Source organism: Castor canadensis, chromosome 6, assembly GCF_047511655.1.
Source record: "Castor canadensis chromosome 6, mCasCan1.hap1v2, whole genome shotgun sequence".
Classification (NCBI taxonomy): Eukaryota; Metazoa; Chordata; class Mammalia; order Rodentia; family Castoridae; genus Castor; species Castor canadensis.
In genome coordinates, this window is record NC_133391.1 from 34,978,075 (window position 1) to 34,995,695 (window position 17,621).

General features: G+C 42.9%; 1 protein-coding gene across 1 annotated transcript in view; it reads right to left on the minus strand.

Annotated features, from left to right (window-relative positions):
* The window catches only part of A2ml1 (alpha-2-macroglobulin like 1), a 35,670-nt gene extending 21,378 nt beyond the window's left edge, over positions 1 to 14,292 (minus strand). The window contains exons 1-16 of the mRNA XM_074076106.1: positions 14,133 to 14,292; positions 13,284 to 13,467; positions 12,779 to 12,941; positions 12,208 to 12,260; positions 9,546 to 9,566; positions 8,612 to 8,771; positions 7,796 to 7,880; positions 7,110 to 7,236; positions 6,564 to 6,678; positions 6,017 to 6,126; positions 4,778 to 4,945; positions 3,033 to 3,260; positions 2,529 to 2,589; positions 2,180 to 2,325; positions 1,617 to 1,766; positions 783 to 977 (exon numbers count right to left, since the gene is read on the minus strand). Of these exons, the coding sequence (XP_073932207.1) occupies positions 783 to 977; positions 1,617 to 1,766; positions 2,180 to 2,325; positions 2,529 to 2,589; positions 3,033 to 3,260; positions 4,778 to 4,945; positions 6,017 to 6,126; positions 6,564 to 6,678; positions 7,110 to 7,236; positions 7,796 to 7,880; positions 8,612 to 8,771; positions 9,546 to 9,566; positions 12,208 to 12,260; positions 12,779 to 12,941; positions 13,284 to 13,467; positions 14,133 to 14,197 (2,031 nt within the window). The 5' untranslated portion in view covers positions 14,198 to 14,292. The remainder of the gene's footprint in view (positions 1 to 782; positions 978 to 1,616; positions 1,767 to 2,179; positions 2,326 to 2,528; positions 2,590 to 3,032; positions 3,261 to 4,777; positions 4,946 to 6,016; positions 6,127 to 6,563; positions 6,679 to 7,109; positions 7,237 to 7,795; positions 7,881 to 8,611; positions 8,772 to 9,545; positions 9,567 to 12,207; positions 12,261 to 12,778; positions 12,942 to 13,283; positions 13,468 to 14,132) is intronic.
* Positions 14,293 to 17,621: the final 3,329 nt, after the last annotated feature.

A 17,621-nucleotide genomic window follows, 5' to 3' on the forward strand; every position in this document is an offset into this window, starting at 1 on the left:
TGTTTAATGCTTCTTCCAAATTTTAGTCACTTATAGTGTTCTTACTATTTGACTTAGGTTCTGAATTTTCTTTTATTATTATTATTATTATTTTTGCATTGTTGAGGCTTGAACTCAGGGCCACTCCACCAGCACTTTTTTGTGATTTTTTTTTTTTCAGGATAAAAAAACCTGAAAAATAGGGTCTCACAAACCATTTGTCTGGGCTGGCTTTGAACTGTGATCATCCTGATCTCTGCCTCCTGAATAGCAAGGATTAAAGGTGTGAATCACTGGCACCTGACTAGGTTCTGAATTTTCTGAGGGCAGGGACCATATCAACTTGATCAGTTCAACAAAAATATAACAGTCATCATGAACAGCCAAGCATTAAGAGAGAATACAAAGATGACGAAGATGTGATCAGATATTTCCTGGTCAGATCGGATCACAATGTCTCAAGTCCCTGCTCATAAAGTGATGGAATATTTTTTATAATAAGATAACAGATAGTTGGTTTACCTTCCTAGTGTCCTTTTCTGCCTGATCCCATGGAAGTCAATGTTTGGGGACACAGAAAGAGCACTAGGTATATAGCCTCTCACAGGGGTTCTCATCCAACACAACTAGTCAACGTCTTCAAGAAGAAAAGCCAACAGAGTCTCCCTCACGCATCAGACACTGCTTCCGATATTTTCTCCCAATCAGTGCCTACAAGTCTGTCTGCCTTCTGTGATACGGATTTTCCTTTCCTCCTTCCCTCCACCATCGTTTGCATAAGAACAAGTGGTAAGAGCATCTACCTGGAAAAAACTGAAAAGGTCTGTGCTTTTTGAGAACCAGGGTCTCCAGATGATAGAAGGCTTGCTCACACGCCCTCCAGGTGCCCGCTCAGTGAGGGGTTGAGGAAAGTCCCATAGGCCAAAGTCAGGACACTCATCATATTCAGCCACTTGGTAGGGATAGTGACCATACCAGAAAGGAAACATCCCATAGACCTGAAATAAGAAAAAACCCAAGGACTAACACAATGAAGCCAACTGAGAAACTTCTCTTGATTCTGGTGCCTCAGCACACTACTTCATTATTTCTCTTCAGTATTCCAGAATTATTCTTATATTTATTCCATTACAATAACATTACATACATTTTAAATTTTAACTTCTATCACACCTTTTTCATCATCCTACCTCCTATTTCATCCTCTTTCCTTATCAATATCTATGTTAACTATGCCTTCACAAACCGTCACTTCTACTTTCATTTCCAAACCTGTTTTTCCTTTCTTTTCTTTTCTTTTTTTTTGGTGTGGTATTGGGATTTGAACTCAGGGCTTCACACTTGCTAGGCAGACGCTCTACGACCTGAGCCACTTGACCAGCCCTCTTTTGTATTAGGTATTTTTGAGATAGTGTCTCATGAACAATTTGCCCGGGCTGGCTTCGAATTGTGATCCTCCTGATCTCTGCCTCCTGAGTAGCTGGGATTGCAGGCATGAGTTACCAACTTGTCTACTACTTTATGGTGGAGTGTTATTTCCCTAAGACATTCTTTCCCACAGAGGCTTTTTGCTCTATGCAAGTCAAATCGTTCTCTCTATCACCTCCCTCACCCCGCCCCAGCTGCAGACCACGCACAGAGCTGTTGCTCAGCTCTCTCTCTGGTCTGAGTAGCAAGACACTCTCGTCCACGGCCCGGATTGCACACAGGGACCCAGGAGCTGCCTGCAGCTGTAGCTCCACGTCTCCTCCTGGCAGCTGTTGGGAAGGTGAGAAGCCAATGGAGACCTGGGGAAGAGAAAGGTGTGCCTTGGGTGTGACAGCCTGATGACTTGGCTCATCAAGCTCAAATGCCTCAGCCATGGGAGCCAACTCATTCTTTCACTTATCTGTCTTTGCAATATCTAACTCTTTAGGCCTAGTACATTATGACAGGTGTGAAAAGAGTGAGCAGCCCAGTAGAGTGAAACAGAAAGTTTAGAAGAAAAAAAGTTGAAAGAAAATGAGTATGTAGAATAACTTATAGAACACGACTTTAAAAAGAAGAAACAGGAAAGATTTCAACATAAATCTAAAACATTAAAGACGTAAATACAATGTAGCAATCAACTTCCTGAACCTGTCTGTCTGCAACCCCAGCACACACAAGCTCCTTCTCTGAGCCCAGCTCTTTTCTTCACCCTCCTCACTCGCCATTTTACCTGATTGTCAAAGCACATCTCTACAGAGAACTGAATTTTGTCAGCTACAACACCTCCACTGGGAAAAATGGCATAGACCACAAGGGACGGGGCAGGAGCTACTCTGGAAGTGAAGGTCAGTGACAGAGAAAAGGAGCCTTTTGAACCTGAAAGAGAAGAATATACAGGGAATGGGGCTGCACATCCAATCCACCCACCCACGCCATCTGAACGTGAACTTGTACTTCTTGGAGGGCCTGTCACAGACCACATGGCGCAAGTTACTTCTCATTGTATTGTTAGTGTTCTGATCTCATTGCTTCTATGCATATAAACTGTGTTCTGGAACGTCATAGAAGAGGATTCTTACCTTTCTTCTTAGGATTCAGGTGTTTCTGCCCCTCCATTGCCAAACTCCCTTTCCCGATTACCTAAGGAAGAAAAGAAAATAATGAGCAGCACAGCAGTTGTGGGAGTTATACATGGGCCCAGGAGGTGCACCTAGACCCTTGACAGTCTCACAAACTATTTGCCTGTGCTGACTTCGAGTTGTGATCCTCTTGATCTCGGCCTCCCGAGTTGCTAGGATTATAGGCACGAGCCACTGGCACCGGGCATAGTTTGGGTTTTTTGAGATAGGGCCTCACTATGTAGCCAAGATTCACCTCGAACTCACTATGTAGCTCAGGCTGGCCTTGAAACTGTGATCCTCCTGCTTCTACTTCCTAAGTGTCTTTTAATTTTTTAAATGCAGCTTCTAAAATTTCGAAATTATCATCAATCATCTAGACAATGCATCCATCTTCTCTGGCTGATTCTCCTCCTTCCCTTTCCTCCCCAAATCCTTTTACCCATCCCCAGTTCATAGTCTCACATAGTACGAAAAGACAACTTCTTGGTCAGGGCTGGCATCAGCTGGGTCAATGTAATAATCCACCAGCACTTCCTGAGGCTGGCCACATCCCAACAGGCCATTGAGTCGCTGGATGCCAAGGAAGCTGCGGGTTGTGTTGTAGAAGGGCTGCAGGTGCAGGTAGGCATTTTGGTAGTAATGGGGTACTTTTTCTGGATTATAAACTAGATCTTCCAATTGAAACTTTCCCTGAAAGGAAAGAAGTTCTTTTAGCATGCACTCCAACCATACTGATGCCATGGATGTGTTGTGATTTCCAAATAGAGTACTTTCAAATCTTCACTGCCTAACAATGGCTTGTGGCTATCTCATTTGAGGTCCAGCCCAGGATGGATAAGGAGGAATCAATACACAAAGTGGTTATATGTGGCAACATTTTGATATACAGGAGAATGACAGGAGGGCTGAATTTTAGCTGTCAAGAAATGGGAAATTGTGGGTGATATACTTCTCAGATTAATAGACATGACCAAGATTAAATAGAAATCCAAGATTATGTTTCAGGGATAGGAAAACTTGACATAGAAGATAATAAGATTGAACAATAGTTATTTCTGAGTAAAGTCATTGAGTGATGCTTAGAATAAAGAAATAGCCAAATTAGCCACAAGACAAACTGTGTGTGTGTGCTTAAGTAGTATGATTAAAATGACTACCATAATGGTTCCAATTCTTCACACTCCCTGCATCAATATTCTTTACCAGGTAATTGTATATACCCTCTTAGCCTGACTGTGGGCCCACCACATGACTTGGCAAGGCACATGGAGCACCAGCTTACAGCTGGCCAACCCACAGACATAGTAGTCCACCAAGTACAGAGTGTACCAAATGCCTGAGCACCATGGATGAATGAACAATGAATGCTTTCTGTTGTATGATACTGACAGGTGACTGTTTGGTAAGCAGCTACTGTTTGTGGAGGTTTATAATGGATATAAGTTACCTTCTGTATAGGTTATCTAAAATCTAGAGTTCTCTGGGTGGCCATTGCTATGGTTTGGGTCTTCAATGTCCTCCAAAGGCCCTTGTGTTGAAGGCTTGTTTCCCAATCTGTAGTTCTACTTGGAAGTGGGTGGAACCTTTAAGAGGTGGGGCCTCTTGGGAGAAAGTTAGGTCACTGGAGGGCATGCCATGGAAGGAAATATTGGAACCCTGGTTCCTTCCTGTCTCTCTTTTTGCTTCCTGTCCACCATTAGGTGAACAGCCCTACTCTCTTATGCACTTTTGCCATGATGTACTGGGTTGCCACAGGACCAAAGCAACAGAGCTAAGCAACCATGAACTGAGAACTCTGAAACTATGACCCAAAATAAACCTTTCTTCCTTTAATGTTGATTATTTCAGGTATTTTTTCACAGTGATGGAAAACTGACCAACACAGTCATTTTTATAAGTAATGGTGGGGGTGGAACAGGAAGAAGACTTGATCCTGAACCATTTTTCCTCCTGATTTCATGTACAGACTGACAGAGGTGGGGATCAGTTTTAAAATGAAGAAGTAGACATAATCATTTTGATTTGAAGAATTATTTGATTAATATTAAAAAAAGAGTCTAAGAAAAAACTTTTGTCAGCTGGGGAGGAGGACTAGAGAATGAAGGAGATGGAATTACAAGTCAAGGGGCAGCTTAAAACTATAGCATGTTGAAGTTTTCCTTCAATGATGCCTTCCTGTCCAAGAAGCTTGCCTCCCTAGTGCTTACCTCCAGAGAAATGTCTGTCCCATTCCAACCGACTGTATCCAGTGTGAAGGAAGCAAGGCCATCATTGTCAGTAATCAGCGTCTGGTTGATCCTTCCATTTATGCCATGAGTCACCAAGAACACTGGATGATTCTGGAGGAGGGACTCATCGTGGCCCCTAACTCTTATCTGAGGGGTGAAGGTCATTGGGGCTTTAGAACAAGGTTAGGTGTCGGCTTGAGTATAAGGTAAAGTGAAGAAATAATGGAAATTCCAAAAATACATTTCAGGAATGAGTTCAGAAAATGGTAAATATGAGTTAAACATGGAAAATAGAATCTCTGAGGAACAAAAAAAACACCCAGAAGTAACAGCCTAACATAGAACTAGGTTTGCCATGTTGATAATGAGGCTTTTGAGCCCTTCACTATATAGCCCAGATGGGCCTTGAACTCATAATCCTCCTCCCTCTGTCTCTCGAGTGCTGGGATTACAGGTGTGCACAGCATGTCCAGTTTGCTCTCATTTACTAAAGAGAGTTCTCTTCACCTGCCACACTATATAATTTTTAGGCTCTAAAAAAAAATCCTAGATCCACCCTTGACCTAGAGAAAAGATGACTAAGAAACAAATGATCTAAATATGTACAAAGTAATTATGCTGACCATTCATTAGATAAGTAAAGAAAGAAAAGCTGAAGGGAGGGGGAATTTCAGTTGGCTATAAGGAAGAAGACACTAACAAAGGAGATTTAGAAGTCACTGCAGATTCCTGTAACTGGCTCTCCGTCAAGAAAAGTTTGATAGTGACCTTGCCTAGACCTAGATTCAGAAGCTCATATAAGATTTCTTCAGAAATATTGCAGTTCTTAAATTCAAAGAATTGGACAGTAGAAGATGGGCACTGACATTGGGAAAGGCCAGAATATCACATTGACGTTCAAGGCACTTGTTCTCTGGGATTAAAGGAAGCATAAGGAGTTAAGACTATTTACTCAGGATGCAGGTTCTCTAGGTTTGGTCATGCTTGCCACTTACTACCTGAATAATCTTGGAGGGAAAAGAGAGGTTAAGCGTAACCTCTCTTGCCTCAGTTTTGCAAAATGAGGCTATTTATAAATACCTCATAAAATTATTGTAAAGATTAAGTAAGTGAATATGTACAAAGCGCTTAGAACAAGGCTAAATTAAGCCATTACTGTACATCTATAGAAAGGAGGCAGAAATGAATGCTTAAGCACTTCTTGAAATCTCAACATACCTTCCCACTGAAGGGGAAATTGGGGTAATAAAAGTTATTGGTATCTTCAAAGGTCATTGATCCCAATTTTGAAGAAATGTAGACTTCCTGAGTGGTATTGGCCTCTACTCCTGCAGAAGGAAACCAGACATGTAATGATCTAAGTCCTGACATCCTCGCCTTCATGTTGAACCTAAAATCCCAGAGAGGATGATGCCTCTGAAAGTATGAAACTAAATATATTGTTGGCCAAAGACCCAAACCAACTCAAACTCTCCAAACCTTTGGAGCAACAGATAGTAGGGGGCAGGAGAGGGGGTTCCCTGGGATTTCCCAGGGAAATTAAGAATATGGTACCTTCAAATGAGGTAGATCCTGGATCCTCTGAGTAGGTCTGTTCTTGGGACAACCCTTTTCCTTTCTCTTTTTCTTTTTTTTTTTTTTCCCTTATGTTATTGAGGTTTGAACTCAGGGCTTTGTGCTTGCCTAGACAGGCACTCTACCACTTGGGCCATGCTGCCAGTCCCCCATTCTCTTTTCTTAGTGAGCCAAGGAGCACCTCTTTTACCTGTCCCTTCCTCCACCACTGAAGCCACAATATTGATGTTGTGACTGTACATATATCCAGTGAGGTTGAAGGTGGCCATGTCCACAGATGAAGAGAAGCATCCTGATTTGTCAGTCTAGTGATGCAATGAGAGAGACAGAGAGAGAAATGAATAATCTAATTCTTAGTTCCATTTCATAGTGCATTATAGAAGGAAGACTTTACCTTCATATTTTAGATTCTGTATCTTTGACATAGAAAAGCTGCCCTACTGTACATCCATAACCATTAAACAACCCTGAAGCTCCAAAATACAGGAAGAGGAGAAAGAATCAACTACAGAACTAGAAAACTGGATATGACAAGGGTTTAGGCTGATTTCCCTATTCCAGGGCAGAATGAGACGCTATCTGTTAAGGATCAAGAACACTGTTTTGTTCTTTGGAACTGGAGTATTAATCCTGTGAAGTGCTCTTCACTTTGGCTTGACCACTCTTTTGTATTGGTGCTCTTGTCTTCTTTGCAATACATATGGAGAAGGCACTTTGCTACAGTCCAGTTGCTCACCTGACCAGAGAGATTCCTGCACTTGTCAGATGGCTTCTCCTCTTCCACCTCTCGGAACCAGTAAGTGTATGCCTTCTGACACACCGATACCTGCACTGTCCCTCGCATGGGCTTTCCATAGGTGTACCTGACAAGAAAAGTACCAGGGGTCAAAATTGGGAAGCTTCACTTGAGATCCTGCCCTGCTGCCCACACACCACACTTCCTCTCTCCCAAACTCTAGCCTCAGAAAGTGCTCTGACTGTCCTACTTTGTTCCGACTTTCTTTCCCCTTCCTGTTCCATTCAGTCTAGAGTATTTCCACTACACAAGGTCACCAGCCTTAGGAATGAAATGGTGTTTTTCTTCCTCCCTTAGTATTTTCCCATAATATTCAACATTATATCCAAATAAAGATTCATTCAATAATACTGGCCAACTGAGCAATGGAAAGGAAGAGCAGAAACATAATTATAAAATTGTCCTTGGATGAGTCATGACTCCAAACCACACAAAATATCCCAGGGTCTAGCCTGCTCCATAATCCCCCTCTCCCTCATCACCTTAAATCTTTTTTTCTTTTTTGGCAGTACTGCGGTTTGAACTCAGGCCCTTGAGCTTGCTAAGAAAGCACTGTACCACATGAGACACACCTCCAGCCCTCATTACAGCTTTAATCTCCACAGATCCAGAACGTCTTCTATTACCTGCAACATATTTTTACAGGGAAAGATTCCTCCATTGTCGATAACTGCTTTGGTTCCAATACTTCCACCTTAAACTTGGGTAACACTGAGGAGAGTAGAAAGAGGCATGGAAAAGGGACAAAAGGAGGACTTGGTGAGCTAGGGAGTGAATAGAGGAGTATAAAAGCAATGCAATTGATACACTAATAAAAAGAATTGAATAAATAATAAAAATGACAAACTGATGATCAAATTAATATAATTAATGAAGTATTATTCAAATAAAATGGTCTTGAAGTTATTAACTGGTTTAACTCTTATTTGAAAAATGAATAAATGAGGGGGAGGGGATAAAGGAGGATGATGGAGGGGGTGGATTTAACTAAGATGTATTGAAAGCACTTTTGTAAATGTCACAATGTATCCCAGTACACCAGCAATATGATAATAAAAAAATGAATAAGTAAGTTGGGTACAATGGCTCACACCTTGAGGCCAGCCCAGGCAAAAAGTTCCCAAGACCCCGTTGCAATCAACAAAAAGAACAAGGGGGAAAAAAAGGCTGTCATCCCAGCCACATGAGAAAGCCTAAGTAGGAGAATCATGATCCAGGTCAGCCAGGGCACAAACCACGAGACCATATTCAAAATAATACCAAAAAGCAAAAAGGGCTTGGGGCGTGGCTCAAATAGTACAGACCTACCAAGCAAGTTCAAGGTCTGAGTTCAAACCCCAATAAGAATAAATAATCCCTTCCCAGAGTAGATTTTATGTTACCTTTGCTAACTTTAAGACAAGATTATGCCCAACACTTTGACCTGCTAATTCCCCACCTACCATATTCCTCCACACTGAAAGTGCCAAAGGTCTTGTCCTTAGCCACTGTCACTGTATAGGTGCCCAGTGTTGCCTCCGGGGCCAGTTGGAAGGACAGGTCTACAATGCCTTGCTTAGGGACCACTTCCAGCCACTGAGCAATCCTGTTGCTATTGGGATCCTGCATCAATAAAAAGAAGCTGCATGATGTAACTACCTGCTTGTTTCTCACTCTGCACTGCAAAAAAGTAGATAGAAAGTCCTACCCATTGTTCATGAGCCGTGTGTCCAGGAAACTAGCTCCCTATCAAATTTATGCTTTTCTTTATTACCAAATAAGATAAATGTTCCTCTAGATCCAGCCCCCATTGGGAAGAAAGAGTCCTTGGGAATTCAGACTGAGTTCTTGTAGGTGTTATTACTAGTTTCAGAGAGCAGGATTTAGAATCTCGCTTATTAGGACTACTTACTCTATTTTTGGTCCCTATTAAGGAACAAGGCTGAGGGAATTGATTGTAAGAAATGAAAGATAGGTAATGTAAGGGAAATATGGAGAGAAAACTGTTGGGAATTCACTCTCCTCATCCCATTCCTCTGAGTTACATCTTACAGGTGTTCATTCACGTGGCCATTTAACTGTTGAGTGTCTATGACAAGAACTATTATTACCAAGACCAAGAGAGCAGAAAACTGCATCTGGTTAAATTGGCACAGCACAGAGAAGTCACAGGAATTAGGGACTGGTGTCCTTGTTTACGGAGGTTTAGGTCTGAGAGGATGCAGGGGCCAGAGACAGAAATGGCTTGGGTGGAACTATAGGTTCTTGGTGCTGGGACAGAGGCTTGGCATTGCCGGACAACATCTCAGAGTTGTTTCTACCTTCAAGGTTTAGCACCAGATTCTTATTCTTCCTTCTCTACAACTGACAGGAGACAAAAAAGAAGTTTCAACTTACCTGTAGTTCCACCACGGAGTACTGAAAAAGAAGGCCAGATAAGGTCAGTTATAGAAGGATATACAATAAAACTTAGTTCATTAAAAGCAAAAATCCCCAAAGCACTCTTCCTTTCTCTCCTGCCATTCCTTCCCTTCTACCTGGCTCTTTTGTGCCCCAAGAAGAGTAAGACTTATCATGTAGGGGAAGAGATAAAGTGGCTCAAAGGGATGGCCAGTCTATACAAGATTTGAAGAAATGAAGCCTCAGACCCTCCAGCATCCCTAAGTGCCCTAGGACTGTGCTCTTCTACAGCAGATAACCCTATGGAAAATGTGAGCACCCCAGGCTCCCAGTTTTTAAACCTCTTCTGGGGAGCCAACCATTTCCTGGCCTTTCGTTTGCTGCCTAAGAGCTTGTGAACAGGGACCTTACTTTCACTCACTGCAAAATAATTTTGGAAAAAGATTGTTTTAAAAACCCTCCACTGAAGGATCATGTATAGTTTCTTCCAAAATATGGTTGCTAAATGAATGACAAAACCCTAAGTTGGTGGGGAACAGATCATTATGCTTATAACTAGATGAGGTAGAAAGCTAGAATTAAGTTGTGGGGGTGGGGGGAAGCTCAGAGAAGGTACAAGCTATTCAAAAAAGACCAGCTTGGGTCTAACTTGAAAGGCGGAAGAATAAAACCCACATGGTGCTTGCTGCTGGAGTGGCTCAAGTGGTAGAGCATCTGCCTAGGAAGCTCAAAGCCCTGAGTTCATCAAACCCCAGTAACACCAAAAAAAAAGAATTCACAAAGACATCAGTTAACCAGAATTAGTCTCTGGCAGGAAATAATGTTCACCTAACTAGGTAGCATTCCCAACTAGAAGTGCCTGAGGTGTCTGAATAACTGGGCAGTCAAAGTAGACAGGATCAGCTCATCTTGGATATTTTTTTAGTTGTCTGAGGATTTAACTGTTATGTTCTGCAAATTCATAATTTGAGATATCTGAGATAATCTCTCAGATTCTTGGTAAAACTCCTTTTGTTCATCTCAGCATGCCAACTGAACTTGGATGGAGGGGCTGGATATATAAATGGAATGAGGAGGAGAAATAATTTTACAATAGAAATAGAGCCGGATTACAAACATCATAGCCCCTCTGTGCAATCCAACATAATTTGAGCAGAGAAGGGGTAGTTAAGAGGCTCAACCTTCAGGGGGCAGTAGAGTCTAAGCGCTGGCTGGGTGTTTCCTGTGCAGCTCTAGGATCCATGAATAATCTGTTATGAAATAAATGCTCGATATTATATCAAACTCCTGCTAAAGAAGGGATACGGGATGGAAAATAGAGACCAAAAAGAATTCTAAATTGGGAAATGAAGTAGGGATGGAGGAGGCCACCCATCAATATCGAGCTCTTAGCTTCCCTGCATACAGGGAAAGGGAACAGCAGAAACATGAAAACACTGCTCTTCCTGAGTTTAAGTTTCCCTTGGATTCACAGGCTGTGGCTGAAAGAGAAAGACTGCAGTAGGGATGTGTGAGAGGCAAGCTTGCAGAAATGACACTAGCCTGTCATTCTGAGATCCTAACTATTAAGACTTGTGATACCTGGGGATGTGGCTCAGAGGTAGAGCAAGTGGGCGAGGCCCTGGGTTCCATCCCTAACACCACTGAAAATAAAGAAAGAAGACTGAAGAAAAGACATGATTTTCAGGATCTAATCGCTGTTCAAGGAAAAGCTGGGGTGAATTTGATCAAAATACATTATATGCATGTATGGAAATATGACATTGAAACCCCTTTGTGCAATTAATTTATGCTAATAAAAACTTTTTTAAAAATAGAACTGATTAAAAGTGGAAAAGTTAAGGGTACTTGCTAAGTGTTATTATATTTTTACCTTTCACATAATACACTTAACGTTGCCTTAAGAGAATTATCTACTTTATAAATTACCTATTACCTTGACTCGTGGTAATAAAAAGACAGTGGGAGTGGATATATTTTTCATTTTGTTAAATGTATTTCTATTTCCTTTCTTTCCTACTTCTCTCTCACTCTTTCTCTATCTCAATCTGTCTGTGTGTGTGCATGTACGTGTGTGTGTGTGTGTGTTGGGGACAGTGCTAAACACATGCTCTGCACTGAGCCACCACCCAGCCCCTATTTCTTAATATTTGAACTGCAAAGCCACTTGGTATCTCTTCTGGAGAGAAGTTTGCAAAAACTTTTTTTGTGTGTGTTTGAACTTGTGAGGCAAGTGCTCTACCACTAGAGCCACTCCATCAGCCCTTTTCTGTGAAGGGTTTTTTTGAGATAGGGTCTCTTGAACTATTTGCCGGGCCAGTTTTGAACTGCAAAGCTCCTGATCTCTGCCTCCTGAGTAGCTAGGATTCCAAGCATGAGCCACCAGCGCCCAGCTGCAAAAAGTTTTTAAATGAAAGCAAATGGAACCATCACTCAGAACTCTAGCCTACTTGACATGCAGATTGATCTCAAGGCTGACAAGTGACCTACACAGAAGGGCAGCAGGGCTTTGGCTGGCCCCTGATGCTGCTATAGCCCTTCTGTTCCCTGTGTGTTCACCCATCGGCCTAAGCATTTCCCCTGGAATAGAAACTCTTCTCTTCTGTTTTCTCTCAGTCATCCCTACTTTCCCTTTCCCTCCTCCCAACTAAATTCTCACCTTGTCATTCACTGGAACAAAGTTGCTGTTCAGGGTGACAATTCGGAAAAGCACTAGACAGGAAGAAGCATGGTTACCAAGAGGATTTCTCCTCTCTGGATCTTTCTTACAACCATTCTGTCTCACACATACTTCTGAGTTAGCAAAAACCCATCAGATTTTGGTTTAAAAACAAACAGAATAAGGCCTCACATAGGGGTAAAGGTGAAAGCCAAGCATGTTCCATTCATGGCCTGACTGTGAGACCTCAGGATGTAAAGGAGAAACCAGCGCTCAAGCCAAGGCCTTGATAGTTTCTTACCCACAAGGAAGGAGCTTACTGTAAGACCCATGACCCAAGTACACTTGCACACCGTGCTTCAGAGATATGTGTGCTTCTGGTTTAGATGCACACAGCAGGAGAAACTCCATCCCCTCCTCTTGCACGTGTGACAGGACACACGTGCAATGCCAGAACCTGACTCTCCTGCTTCTGCCCTCTTTGTTCCCCAAGACTACCACCAAACCACCCCCATCCCCGCTATGTGCAGCTGTTCTCAGTCTCATCTGTCCTGGAAGGTGTGTGTCTTACCTCGCTGCCCTGGAGTGTAGACAGGCTTGTCAGTCTGTATAAACACACCACTCCTTTGCCTCTGAATTAGAACCTTTTTCTTCTCCTCGAAGTTGAGGTTATTTCCAACTCCCGACACTCGGACTGTAGCCACTTCTTCTGTGCCACCAGCAGGAGGTGGAACCTGGACAAGAGAGGGGACCTCTGTGGTGTTACAGTAGGAAACTGAGGGACCCAAATGGACTGGTCTCAACCAGTCCATTGGTTCTCTGCGTTGGGAGAGTCAACGGAGAGAACTGAGTCAGATGGAGGTACTGAGGGAAGATAAAAGAGGGTGAGAGGTGAAGGTCAGGAACTGAAAGAAATCCAAGGTCAAGCAAAGTGTGGGTGAGTTAAGATCATGAACTGAAGTGTTTAGGGGAGACAGGCCTAGAAGCCATGGCAAAAGTCAGACAACAGAAGTCATTTATCTTGGGATGAGAGCAGGAAAGTAAGAGACAAGTGTTAGGGCCAAGAGTACACTTACTGAAAAGGACATGCAGTGTAAGTGCCTCTTCTTCAATCCAGAATGTTCTAGCAACTTCTGGGTCTTGTCCTTGGTCTCCAGAGTAACAGTGAATTTTACATCATTGTACCCAGGGCTCAGATCCAAGCAAACCTTCTGAGTGGAGGGGAAGCTCAGCTGGGCTGGTAAAGTCACCAGGTAGTTTCTATCAAGGGAACAAAAGAATTTTAGAGTCAGGATTCCTTCATTCGGTGAAGAGCTAAGCACTTTCCTCAGAAGCATTCAACATTCAGCAGTAAATGAAATAGACCAAGCTCCCGCCTTTGTGAACCTTATTTTCTACAGGGGAGAAGCAAAACAGGTAACAAATAACTCAGTGCACAGCCCTACCTCCTCCCTCACCCCTCCCCATACGAGGTCACCACTGAGAACCTATGCCTGAGTAAATTAAGAGGAAAACGGAGCTGGGCACCAGTGGTTCATGTCTGTAATCCAAGCTACTCAGGAGGATTTTGGTTTGAAGCCAGCCCAGACAAATAGTTTGCAAGACCCTATCTATAAAAAAACCTATCACAAAAAAGGGCTGGAGGAGTGTAGGCCCTAAGTTCAAATCCCAGTACAGCAAAAAAAAGAGGAAGAAAATGGGTCTGTCACAGAGAATGGGGTGCACGGAGTACACTACATTTTAATATTGATCCTTTTTGTTACACTGATTTTTGATGCCTTGACTTTTCCCTCTAGGTAAAAGATCAATGGAAACAAAGGAAAAAATGAGAAAGAAATTAAACTAAACCAAAGGTTTATTTATGCTTCAGAAAGATGGGCTAAGAACCCACCCACCCTAAATCAAATCTAACACCCAGCACTCACCGGTGTTGTCCTTCAGTATTGCCTGGCAACAGGGCCAATATTCCTAGAAGAAACTGAACCCACATCTTTGTCCTCAGGATCGGGAACCAGATGTCTGTTCCCCTGTTGCCCCTTGCTTATATCCTAACACCCAGGTAAGGTGTGCAGCCCTGGCCAATCAGCTACAGGGCCTCAGGCTGTGATGGAACTGGGTAGGGCTACCACTCACTTCCTCAAATGGAACACTCATAGTGGTTCTGCCAGTCCATAATGCCAGTTTGGGAAAAGCCAGAGCTGAGTATTCATAGAAGTAAAGGCTCCTCCTTTTTTTTTTTTGTTTTTTTCTGGTGTCATTCCAAATTCCCATTCTCCTTGATTATTCTATCAAGGAACACAGATTTAGGGGCGGAATCAGCAGGAGAGCAGAAGACTTCTAATTTGGGAATTTTTAAAAGTCAACACTATTCAGTGTTGTTGTGATTGTATGGATACAGACGGACATATCCAGGCCTAGAAAATAAATAAGTTGGACAGCCTTTCTCAGGGTGATTTTGCAAGACACATCAAGAGCCTTTAAGATATGCATACTCAGCAACTGCTGAGTATGTATCATCAGGAAGAACAGGAGCAGGGGCTGTGGCTACATTGTTTTCTCCAGTGTTCTTGTAACAGGTACTTCCTAGCTGCTTTTGCTGAAAATTACTGATACCTCCACTGGTCCTGCAAGTGTCCAAACACAACTAAAAGCAGAATAAAAACTTGACATCCCTACCTCCATCTTGTACTTGTGTCCTTTGCTCTGAGATATTCTCTCTGCAGTCCCTTTGTGGCCACCTTGGAATCAGGAAGGACAGGACTGATGAACAAACATTCTGTAACTAAGTTGCCCCTGCCAGGCAAGAATGACTTTCTTATACCAAGGCTCAGCCTGACAAATCCTGAGATGATGAGCAAGTGGACCACCTCTGACCTCCAGACCACACCTGTGACCTGGGCTGCTTAATACTTAGGCACACCTCTCTGCCCACCCCCACTTATTCCAGTATTTAAACCTAAAGCCCATGTCTATCTTGGGAAGATGTGTTTACCTTGCCTCTTCTTCTTCACACAGGGCCCATGCCACATTAATAAATCTCCTTTCATTCCTTTCACCACTACTTGTCTCTTTATTTGGCACACTGGTACACGTGGCCAGACCTGACATGTGCAGCCCTGGAGGGTTGGACTTGTGGCTAGAATTCCGGTTACCTTTTTGCAATGCAAAACCTTAAAGTCACCTAGAATATAAATTAGCGAGGATGCTTTCCTGGACCAGTGACCAACTCATATCAAAACAAAAGAGAGTTTCTGGTAATTAGGGTGACTGAATGAAAAAAGAACTGAAGGAACCAGAGGAACTCCAAAGATTTTATTCCTGGATTACAGTCTCATTGCTGTTAGGACTCACTTGCTGGTCTCTGGTTGGCCTTATTTTCTCCTACTGCACACAGGCTGCCCTGAAAGTGATGGGGAAGATGGCAGCTGTGAGTCCTCAATCCATATTCTTCAGATCTATAGCCTCAATTGACAAAATTTTTCACATTTTTTTTCTTTTGGTGGGACTGGGATTTTAACAGAGCTTCACACTTGCAAAGCAGGTGCTCTAAAACTTGAATCACAACTTCAGTCCATTTTGCTCTGGTTATTTTGCAGATGGGATCTCGAGAATTATTTGCCAAGGCTGGTCTCAAATCACAATCCTCCTGATCTCAGCCTCTCAAGTAGCTAGGATTACAGGTATGAGCCAGTGCCGGGCTCACCTATGTTTTTGAAGAAAATTTTTGCTCCTTTTCTCATGTGCTCACTACTGAATCAATCATTGCAGCCAGGATATTATGATAGGCAAGATCTGAGCCATCCTCTCATCAACAGGCCAGGCTGATGACGTTCTGTGGCTGGCAACTCCACTAGAACCACAATGGAGTTAGCAAGCGAAAATTCTCCAAAGAAAGAAGAGTCCAGTAGTATAGGAGGTGGGTTGGGGTAAATAAATGTTCTATTTTTGGAAAAATAAAACATTAAGCCTATTACAATGCCTGATAATATGAGTTCTGTCAAACACACTCTCATGTTATTAAGGAATATTATGCAACCATTAAAGTAACATTTTCCAGGTCAAGAATGACAGTTTCAGGCCTGCAACTGTCATTGGTAGAATGAGGCAGGAAATTGTGAGTTCGGGGCCAGCCTGAGCTACATAGCGAGACCCTGACTCAAAAAACAAACAAAAAAAATGTTTCCCAAGCCAGGTTCTATAGCTCACACCTGTACTTGTAAATCCCATTTCTTTCAAGGCTGAGATAGGAGAATTGCTTGAGCCCAGGAGTTCAAGGACAGCCTAGGCAACCTAACAAGACCTGTGTAACACACACACACACACACAGTTTCCTGCTGGGGTCTTAGTGAGTGTACCTCAGTGGTAGAGTATGTGCTTTACATACATGTGACTCAGCACCAAAAGCAGTAATATTTCCATCACAGGGGGAATTGTTTGCAACTCAGTTAGAGTGGAATTATAATACTAATATACAAAACAAAAGGTAGGAAATCTGCTTTTACTTGGAATCCAAAACTCTGGAAAGAGCATTGCTCCCTCACTGACAATGAGAAAAAAGTCAAACAAACAGCAAACTCACTTTTCTTGAACCAAAAAGCTGGATCTAAGAACTGAGCTGATGTTGGAAGTCAAATAAGTAGCCTAAAACCCAAGGAGGTACAATTCCTCATGAGCAGAAACTGGATGTGTGGACTACCACATCAACCATGGCAGAGTATTCAAGCCTGAATGCAGAAAGCAGCAAAGATTTAACTGGGTCATGAAGGGTCTGGTGTGGGCTACAGGAAGTGTAAGAACCTCTGGTGTCACAGAAGCCAGGGGAGCTTGGGCTTGCTCAGTCTCTCTCTATGGCCACTGGCAAGTGTTCAGGAGAAAGATTGGAACTGAAAAGTGCACCACCCCCCCTTAGAACTCTAGGCACAGAGAACAGTATCAGCAGCCATGGGGGGAAGGCCTCAACTCTTTTCTAAAAGCCAGACACTGGAGAGGAAGAACGAATACTGTTGCTCCCAGAGCAAAAGGTAAAGACACACTGTTACTAGGAGAATAAGAGGGGAGCCCTACCCTTGGGCGAGGGACACGAGACCACACTGAGCCCAGGATTCCTTCCCAACCCTTTTACAGGTCTCTTAAAGCTGAAGGAGGACTGGCTGCTGATGGCGCAAGCCTGGAACCCTACCTACTCAGGAGGCAGAGATCAGAAGTATCACAGCCCTAGGCAAATAGTTTGCAAGATCCTATCTTAAAAATACCCAACACAAAAAAAGGACTGATGGAGTGGCTCAAGTGGTAGACCACCTGTCTAGCAAGCATGAGGCCCTGAGTTTAAACCCCAGTGCTGCCAAAAAAAAAAGCAGAAGGAGGAGGTCAGGGAATTCTTTCTCATACACACCATGCCACACATGCAGAGAGAA